Source organism: Gymnodraco acuticeps, unplaced genomic scaffold, assembly GCF_902827175.1.
Source record: "Gymnodraco acuticeps unplaced genomic scaffold, fGymAcu1.1, whole genome shotgun sequence".
In the NCBI taxonomy this organism is placed as follows: domain Eukaryota; kingdom Metazoa; phylum Chordata; class Actinopteri; order Perciformes; family Bathydraconidae; genus Gymnodraco; species Gymnodraco acuticeps.
In genome coordinates this window covers 45,001-55,087 of record NW_022990258.1, presented here as the reverse complement: position 1 = coordinate 55,087, position 10,087 = coordinate 45,001, and the positions used below count along the sequence as shown (strand labels likewise).

The 10,087-nt window shown below is 42.1% G+C and overlaps 2 protein-coding genes across 2 annotated transcripts; both read right to left on the bottom strand.

Moving 5' to 3' along the window:
• Positions 1–316: 316 nt before the first annotated feature.
• On the bottom strand, positions 317–2,437 carry LOC117549061 (olfactory receptor 2K2-like). Its single transcript, XM_034220650.1, has 3 exons — positions 2,076–2,437; positions 923–1,149; positions 317–681 (listed from the first exon to the last, which is right to left on the bottom strand). The coding sequence occupies exons 1-3, from the start codon at positions 2,435–2,437 to the stop codon at positions 317–319; spliced, it is 954 nt and encodes a 317-aa protein (XP_034076541.1).
• Positions 2,438–3,608: 1,171 nt separating this feature from the next.
• Positions 3,609–5,346, bottom strand: LOC117549060 (olfactory receptor 2K2-like). Its single transcript, XM_034220649.1, has 3 exons — positions 4,985–5,346; positions 4,115–4,341; positions 3,609–3,967 (listed from the first exon to the last, which is right to left on the bottom strand). The coding sequence occupies exons 1-3, from the start codon at positions 5,344–5,346 to the stop codon at positions 3,609–3,611; spliced, it is 948 nt and encodes a 315-aa protein (XP_034076540.1).
• Positions 5,347–10,087: the final 4,741 nt, after the last annotated feature.

The window sequence follows — 10,087 nt, the reverse complement described above, 5'->3', positions numbered from 1 at the left end:
GTAGCCTGTTTAGAACATGGACATAGTTCTCTGCGATGTCACCCATAAGTTCCTGACAACATCTCATAGATTGTTGAGGGCCAGTGTTGAGGCAGAAATAAAGACGACAATAAGATAGTGCATATATATTTTATTTTTTTTACATTTAAAGATAGATTCAAAAAGGAGACATTGAGAAGAAACACAGTGCGCTAGGCCAAGTATTTTCCTAAAACATATTTGATATATAGATCTGCTAGGTTATTGAAAACGATACAAGCAGGTACAATGACTCTGTAGCTAAGGAAATTATCGGGGACGCAATGACCTTGAGAAGTTAAGCTCCTCCAATTTGTTGTGATGGTCTTTTAAATTTGTAAAAATGCTTGATGATGCTAGCACGTAGCTCTTTACTGACCAGTCCGTAGATAATGGGGTTGATAACTGGTGGTACGACGATAAACAGGATGCTGAAAACCTCTTGATGTTTTGGCGAGAGTGAGGGGAACCTTTGAATTACAATTAGGACCACTGAGGCTATTTGGTAGAGCACGTACACAACAAGGTGGGGTGCACATGTCAGAAAGGCCTTCCTGCGGGCATCTCCTGCCTTGTTTTTACAGTAGCATGCAGGATTCTTAAGTAGGACAAAGCTATGACGAGGAAGATGCTTGTGTTCCACGCACCAGGTCATGGACAGACCTAGAGAAGCAACGAAAAATGACAAATAATCTGTCAGTGAGTTATCATGCAACGTGCTGAATACCTGCTGAAAAAGGGATGTTGAAACCAGAATCAGAATATCTTTATTCATCCCACAGAGGGGAAATGTACATTTGTTAGAGCAGAAAAGAGCCAAAGACAGCTTAATGTTAACTAAGAAAAGGGGCAATACAACAACACACTGCATGGTTGTTGCTTTGTAAGGAACAAATGCACTGACCGTAGATGTTGTTTAATGGGGTGGGACTGCAGGCCAGGTTGAGGATAGCACGGTTGCTACAGTAGACGTGTTTGATGGTATTGCCACACAGCGGGGTATTCTCATGAAAGGCAAAAAGCACAACAATACATATCACAGCTGTAGCCCAGGCCAGGGCGCAGCAGGAGTGCAGCCGGGCCGATGTCATGATGGCGTGATACCTGAGTGGTTCACACACAGCAATGTACCTGCAGAGGGAGAGCACTGTTCATTACATATAACACTTTTGCTACTTTTCAACTATCTTAGCATCTTGTGGCCACTTTCCGTATGCTCAAAAATACCCCCAACTTGATATTGTTGGCTCTAATACTAACAGATAAATACAAATATAGCTGTAAGCTCCAATTCCAGGTTCAAACCCGTTTCGGCAAACATTAAAAGTCCTTCAGCTGGTCCTTTCTGTCTGAAGCAGTTAGACCAATTACACACGTCATCATAACAATTGATGCGGCATATTATTTAACCTTCTGTGGTGTTGTATTCTTCCCTTTATTGGATGTTAAACTAACCCATAAACATGAAGGCTTTACTTAGGATAAATTACAAATCTAATGTAGTCCCTACCTCAGCACTTTAAAAATACTAAAGAACAAAGTGACATGGAACAAAGGTGATTTTCTACTTCATGAAACATAACATTTTAATAACTTAGTACAAATTGTAAGTGGACTGTTCTTATATAGCGCTTTAACCCGTCTTTGTGACAGTGCTTAACATTTACAAATCATCATTCACCCCATTTCATATGGAGCAATATGTCACTTGCTCTAAGTAGCTAACATACACACACATTCACACACCATCTGCTATCGGGAGCAACTCTGGGTAAAGTATCTTGCCCAAGGATACATCAACATTGAGACATGGGCTGGGAATGAACCCACATTCTTCAGATTGAAAGACGAGCACACTCCTTCAAAGCCACAGTCGCAAAAAGAACAGAAACCAAAAACACATTTGCCTGGCATGACTGAAATCTATCAAATGAGAATTCTGCAACACTAAATAATCAGAGTCATTGTGTATAATAATGCTTAACTGTACATTCAATGTCTTTAAAAAAACTTCAAATTGTGAGTAGTTCTCTTCATGTGCTGATGCATTTGAATACCTGTCATAGGCCATCACACCCAGAATAGTCTGCATTGCAAAGCCGTAGGTGTGCACACAAAAGGCCTGGGCGATGGCTGAGATGTAGGCTATTTTCTTCTGGCCCGTTAAGAAGTGCACCATGAAGCGAGGCAGCACCGTCGTGCCCCCCAGCAGATCACAGACTACCAGGTTACAAACCATTACAAACATGGGCCTGTGCAGGTTGTGGTCGATGACAATGATGCACAGCACCACACCATTTGCAAACAGCATTACCATGTAGTTACACAGAGCCAGGACGAACAAGAAGGCGCCGTAGCCTGGTGGAACATAGAAGCCCTCCAGCTCGAACACAATAGGCTGTTTGAGAGGAGTTACCATAGTTACGTTCTCCATCCAAAACAGTGCAGATCTGGGAAAGACAAGTTCATGAAAACCTTACCAAAAGTTGATAATAATGATCTTAACTTTAAATGTATGTTCAGATGTTAGAGTAGACCTTAGTAAAAGGTGAAAACACAGAAATATAAAGAGACCTCTGCCATCTACCATTCTCTGTAATTCATAACTCAATTCAAAAGATTACACAGTATTACCTGCAGCAAAACAGACCACTGCTAGAGCCTGAAGAGTGCTGTCACGCCTCCTGTCTTCTCGTCAGAGTGGATTCTGCTCTCACCGTTGGAGTCGAGTGGGTTTGCCTTTTTAATGTTTCTATTGAAACATCGACCTGCCCTAAACCACACGACGCAGCACATGACTGGACACATGGCTGTGGTTTTCATATGCCCTTTTTTTTCAGTCAAAAACATAAAGCTCGAGCTCAAACCATAGACTGCATAAAAAATGATGCAGTCTCTATGACGTCACCTATAGATTTCTGAAGAGCTGTACTAAAGCTTAAAGGGGGCACCTCCATTTTTTCCATCTTGTCAGAGACGCCACCGTAAAACTCCCGGCTGATCTAAATATCTGTTTGTTTGTGGATATTTGGATCAGAGCAGATAGTGGTTAGCGACCTCAGATGGCACATACCTGTAACTCAATCGACCATCCCCGAACACGGGAATTTCAGCCCTACTACATTTTGAAGCACTGTGTTCATTTTATAAACGTTCCTTTCAACCCGCCCTAAATCCCCCAGTTCGGCTCTTGACTTACACTTTGCTGTGATGTTGAAAGTATTACTTCTTTGCAGTTTGACATGTTTTCAGTCAAAGACATACAGATTGAGTTCAAACTTTAGCCTGTATAGAATATGGACATAGTCTCTGAGATGTCACCCATATGTTTCCTGACAACATTGACAACATCTCGTTTGTTGTTGAGTGCCAACAAAAACGACAATAAGAAAGTGTATTTCATTTTTTTACATTTGAAGATAGATTCAAAAAGGAGACATTGAGAAGAAACACAGTTCGCTCGGCCAGGTCTTTTCCTAAAACCTAAAACATATTTGATATATAGATCTGCTAGGTTATTGAAAACTATACAAGCAGGTACGATGATCGTATAGCAAGGAAAAGATTAGGACCGCAATGACCTTGAGAAGTTAAGCTCCTCCACTTTTTTGTGGACTTCTACATTTGTAAAAATGCTTGATGATGCTAGCACGTAGCTCTTTACTGACCAGTCCGTAGATAATGGGGTTGATAACTGGTGGTATGACGATAAACAGGATGCTGAAAAACCTCTTGATGTTTTGCGAGAGTGAGGGGAACCTTTGAATTACAATTAGGACCAATGTACCTATTTGGTAGAGCACGTACACAACAAGGTGGGGTGCACATGTCAGAAAGGCCTTCCTGCGGGCATCTCTGCCTTGTTTTACAGTAGCATGCAGGATTCTTAAGTAGGACAAAGCTATGACGAGGAAGATGCTTGTGTTCACGCTCCAGGCCAGGGACAGACCTAGAGAAGCAACGAAAATGACAAATAATCTGTCAGTGAGTTATCAAGCAACATGCTGAATACCTGCTGAAAAAGGGATGTTGAAAAGGGACAATGTTCAACATCACACTGCATGGTTGTTGCTTTGTAAGGAACAAATGCACTGACCGTAGATGTTGTTTAATGGGGTGGGACTGCAGGCCAGGTTGAGGATAGCACGGTTGCTACAGTAGACGTGTTTGATGGTATTGCCACACAGCGGGGTATTCACATGAAAGGCAAAAAGCACAACAATACATATCACAGCTGTAGCCCAGGCCAGGGCGCAGCAGGAGTGCAGCCGGGCCGATGTCATGATGGCGTGATACCTGAGTGGTTCACACACAGCAATGTACCTGCAGAGGGAGAGCACTGTTCATTACATCATACAAACCACCAAGCCTCAACTTAAAGATATGTTTTACTTTATCTTTTCAACGTTTTGCCTGCTTTTCTGTGCTAACCCTATTTAGTCTTGGCTCTCGTACAAACACATAAACAGAAATATAGCTGTAAGCACTAATTCCAGATTCCAGCCTGTTAGCGACCAACATAATCAAGCAGCATAAAATGCAACATCCACGTGCGAAAGTGATCAGTTTCCAGGTTGCAATGAGCGAAACAAAGTCCCTTGACCGAAAGACAAATGACTCATATCAGCAGAACAATGTATGCAGCGTCTTACTGCAAAACAACTTGTCGAATCAGAAGTCTTCATTCAGGACTTTTTACACAAAATAAAATGTTGTTTGAAAGATAATAAACAATGATCCATAATTTAGGACTAAAGACTAAAGTAATGTAGAGCACTAATAACCTCAGTAAACAGAACATCACCAAAATGCATGTGCCCTGACATCACTGGAATATGTCTACTGAGATTTCTCAAACACGTTATCCTTTGAGTCAGTCTGTCCAAGTTCTGCATGACAGTAACATCACAGTTTGAAGGATGAGAATATGTGAGTAGTTCTCTTCATGTGCTGAGCATTTGAATACCTGTCATAGGCCATCACACCCAGAATAGTCTGCATTGCAAAGCCGTAGGTGTGCACACAAAAGGCCTGGGCGATGGCTGAGATGTAGGCTATTTTCTTCTGGCCCGTCAAGAAGTGCACCATGAAGCGAGGCAGCACCGTCGTGCCCCCCAGCAGATCACAGACTACCAGGTTACAAACCATTACAAACATGGGCCTGTGCAGGTTGTGGTCGATGACAATGATGCACAGCACCACACCATTTGCAAACAGCATTACCATGTAGTTACACAGAGCCAGGACGAACAAGAAGGCGCCGTAGCCTGGTGGAACGTAGAAGCCCTCCAGCTCGAACACAATAGGCTGTTTGAGAGGAGTTACCATAGTTACGTTCTCCATCCAAAACAGTGCAGATCTGGGAAAGACAAGTTCATGAAAACCTTACCAAAAGTTGATAATAATGATCTTAACTTTAAATGTATGTTCAGATGTTAGAGTACACCTTAGTAAAAGGTGAGAACACAGAAATATAAAGAGACCTCTGCCATCTACCATTCTCTGTAATTCATAACTCAATTCAAAAGATTACACAGTATTACCTGCAGCAAAACAGACCACTGCTAGAGCCTGAAGAGTGCTGTCACGCCTCCTGTCTTCTCGTCAGAGTGGATTCTGCTCTCACCGTTGGAGTCGAGTGGGTTTGCCTTTTTAATGTTTCTGTTGAAACATCGACCTGCCCTAAACCACACGACGCAGCACATGACTGGACACATGGCTGTGGTTTTCATATGCCCTTTTTTTTCAGTCAAAAACATAAAGCTCAAACCATAGACTGTATAAAAAATGATGCAGTCTCTATGACGTCACCTATAGATTTCTGAAGAGCTGTACTAAAGCTTAAAGGGGGCACCTCCATTTTTTCCATCTTGTCAGAGACGCCACCGTAAAACTCCCGGCTGATCTAAATATCTGTTTGTTTGTGGATATTTGGATCAGAGCAGATAGTGGTTAGCGACCTCAGATGGCAAATACCTGTAACTCAATCGACCATCCCCGAACACGGGAATTGCAGGCCTACTACATTTTGAAGCACTGTGTTCATTTTATAAACGTTCCTTTCAACCCGCCCTAAATCCCCCAGTTCGGCTCTTGACTTTACACTTTGCTGTGATGTTGAAAGTATTACTTCATTGCAGTTTGACATGTTTTCAGTCAAAGACATACAGATTGAGTTCAAACTTTAGCCTGTATAGAATATGGACATAGTCTCTGAGATGTCACCCATATGTTCCTGACAACATTGACAACATCTCGTTTGTTGTTGAGTGCCAACAAAAACGACAATAAGAAAGTGTATTTCATTTTTTTACATTTGAAGATAGATTCAAAAAGGAGACATTGAGAAGAAAACACAGTTCGCTCGGCCAGGTCTTTTTCTAAAACCTAAAACATATTGATATATAGATCTGCTAGGTTATTGGAAAACTATACAAGCAGGTTACGATGATCGTATAGCAAGGAAAAGATTAGGACCGCAATGACCTTGAGAAGTTAAGCTCCTCCAATTTTTTGTGGAACTTCTACATTTGTAAAAATGCTTGATGATGCTAGCACGTAGCTCTTACTGACCAGTCCGTAGATAATGGGGTTGATAACTGGTGGTATGACGATAAACAGGATGCTGAAAACCTCTTGATGTTTTGCGAGAGTGAGGGGAACCTTTGAATTACAATTAGGACCAATGTACCTATTTGGTAGAGCACGTACACAACAAGGTGGGGTGCACATGTCAGAAAGGCCTTCCTGCGGGCATCTCTGCCTTGTTTTACAGTAGCATGCAGGATTCTTAAGTAGGACAAAGCTATGACGAGGAAGATGCTTGTGTTCACGCTCAAGGCCAGGGACAGACCTAGAGAAGCAACGAAAATGACAAATAATCTGTCAGTGAGTTATCAAGCAACATGCTGAATACCTGCTGAAAAAGGGATGTTGAAAAGGGACAATGTTCAACATCACACTGCATGGTTGTTGCTTTGTAAGGAACAAATGCACTGACCGTAGATGTTGTTTAATGGGGTGGGACTGCAGGCCAGGTTGAGGATAGCACGGTTGCTACAGTAGACGTGTTTGATGGTATTGCCACACAGCGGGGTATTCACATGAAAGGCAAAAAAGCACAACAATACATATCACAGCTGTAGCCCAGGCCAGGGGCCGCAGCAGGAGTGCAGCCGGGCCGATGTCATGATGGCGTGATACCTGAGTGGGTTCACACACAGCAATGTACCTGCAGAGGGAGAGCACTGTTCATTACATCATACAAACCACCAAGCCTCAACTTAAAGATATGTTTTACTTATCTTTTCAACGTTTTGCCTGCTTTTCTGTGGCTAACCCTATTTAGTCTTGGCTCTCGTACAAACACAAACAGAAATATAGCTGTAAGCACTAATTCCAGATTCCAGCCTGTTAGCGACCAACATAATCAAGCAGCATAAAATGCAACATCCACGTGCGAAAGTGATCAGTTTCCAGGTTGCAATGAGCGAAACAAAGTCCCTTGACCGAAAAGACAAATGACTCATATCAGCAGAACAATGTATGCAGCGTCTTACTGCAAAACAACTTGTCGAATCAGAAGTCTTCATTCAGGACTTTTTACACAAAATAAAATGTTGTTGGAAAGATAATAAACAATGATCCATAATTTAGGACTAAAGACTAAAGTAATGTAGAGCACTAATAACCTCAGTAAACAGAACATCACCAAAATGCATGTGCCCTGACATCACTGGAATATGTCTACTGAGATTTCTCAAACACGTTATCCTTTGAGTCAGTCTGTCCAAGTTCTGCATGACAGTAACATCACAGTTTGAAGGATGAGAATATGTGAGTAGTTCTCTTCATGTGCTGATGCATTTGAATACCTGTCATAGGCCATCACACCCAGAATAGTCTGCATTGCAAAGCCGTAGGTGTGCACACAAAAGGCCTGGGCGATGGCTGAGATGTAGGCTATTTTCTTCTGGGCCCGTCAAGAAGTGCACCATGAAGCGAGGCAGCACCGTCGTGCCCCCCAGCAGATCACAGACTACCAGGTTACAAACCATTACAAACATGGGCCTGTGCAGGTTGTGGTCGATGACAATGATGCACAGCACCACACCATTTCACCCCTCACACGTCACAGTTACACAGGATTGTTAACATGGCCCACCAGTGGAGAAATACCCGGAATATTGACAAGCAAGCCTCGATCACGACTTTTGGTTCACTATGACAGAACATTTTGTGGAGAAAATTAAGATGTGTTCAGGTCTCGCCAGGGAAATATATATATACTACGCTATGTTACTGAAGAGGTTTTAGAATGGCCAGTGTCCACGTAAAGTTATCGTCATCTCTCACGGCTCGAAAACAGTATTTCCGGTGTCAGTATTTTCATAGTAACGTGGTTGCTAGGGACGCAGCTCTCGCTGCATACACCCGGAAATGAGTATTCTCGTCACTGTTGATTGATTTGATATCTGCAGTACTCATCAACTAACAACACCAGTTTGTCCAGTTTGTTAATTACACAACATTCATGGTTTTAATTGTGTACAATGCTTTTGTGTTTTTTTCAAAAAAAGAACGAAGACATTACTTGTGCTTGCTTTTCTCTTTGAAAGTCGTCACATTACCTTGCAGCTTGTTTTTGGATCTGAAGGGGCCTGTGTGAGACAGCAGAGCAGACAGCGAGCAGTTAGCGACCTGAGATGATACCTACCTGTAACTCAATTCCACCATCCCCGAATACGTGAATTTCAGCCCAACTACATTTTGAACAGATGAGTTACGTAAAGATTCCCTCCTGTACAGTTGCTATTGAAGGGGTACAGAGACTGAAACTCCTTGCACCAGGCCGTAAACATGTGTGTCTATAGAGATTGGTACCTTTTGGAGTCAGCCTCAAGTTGACTTTCATGAAACTGCAACTTTTGCCACCTGGTTCAATCAAAAATAATAACCATTCAGAATGATTTGTTTTCTTTTCCACCACCTGATTGACTATATAGTAACATGTGACAATTATTGTAGTATTAACCTTGCGTTACACCTCCTTAAGCTACTTTACTGTATGTAGCTTTTATAGATGTATACAAATAGGAACAGTGCCAGAAAGTCAACTTCGTCTTGTTTTTTGCTGTTGTCTAACATCAGGTCAGGGCGTGTTGGGCCTGGGACGGAATAATAAGTGAAAAGACGAATCTACCACTCATACAAGATGGAATCTTATTTTGTTGTGCAGGTCCGCTGAAACTCTGACTACTTGTTAAATCCAGACTAAAGACTTTTCTTTTTGCCGCTGCTTTTAATTGAACTAATCACATCTTAAACTGCACTGTAACTTTTATCCATGTATTTTTTCCATCCATCTTCTCCCGCTTCTCCGTTGGTCGGGTCGCGGGGGTAGCAGTTCCAGCTGAGAGCCCCAAACGTTCCTTTCCCCCCTCATCAACCAGCTCTGACTGGGGGTCCCAAGGCGCTCCCAGGCCCAGAGAAGAGATATAACCCCCTCCACCTTGGTCCGAGGTCTACCCCTTGTATTTTTTCTTTTAATTTTATTATCTTTTCTTTTTAATGATGATTTTAAATGCCATTTTCTTAATGTCTTTTTGTAAAGCACTTTGAATTGCCTTGTGTTGAAAGGTGCTATATAAATAAACGTGCCTTCTTGGCTTAGCTGGCCACAAGGTACATCTACATTCAGAGATGCAAGCAAACTGGCCCTTCTCCCCGCATACAGTTTAGAGATGCCTTCCACTGGACTGTAGTGCGAAACTTAAGAGGAGCATGGCAATCAGTACACTCGCTAAGTGTCACTGTCAAAGCAGTCTGAAAATACAGTAAACAGTTTAGTTATAAATGTGTTCTTATGTCAAACAAATGACCCATGATTGTTGTACGTCTGAACCAGCAACATGTTAAATAACTTGAAACCTGTCTAATAAACTTTGAAGTTAGAAATATAAAAGTAAGTAATGGAACAGGATCTGAATGTTTTGTTGTTGCAGAAACTTTAATAGGTGGTTCCTTCGGGGTTACAACCACACAGAGATCAGAACCCTGCAGGGACTGT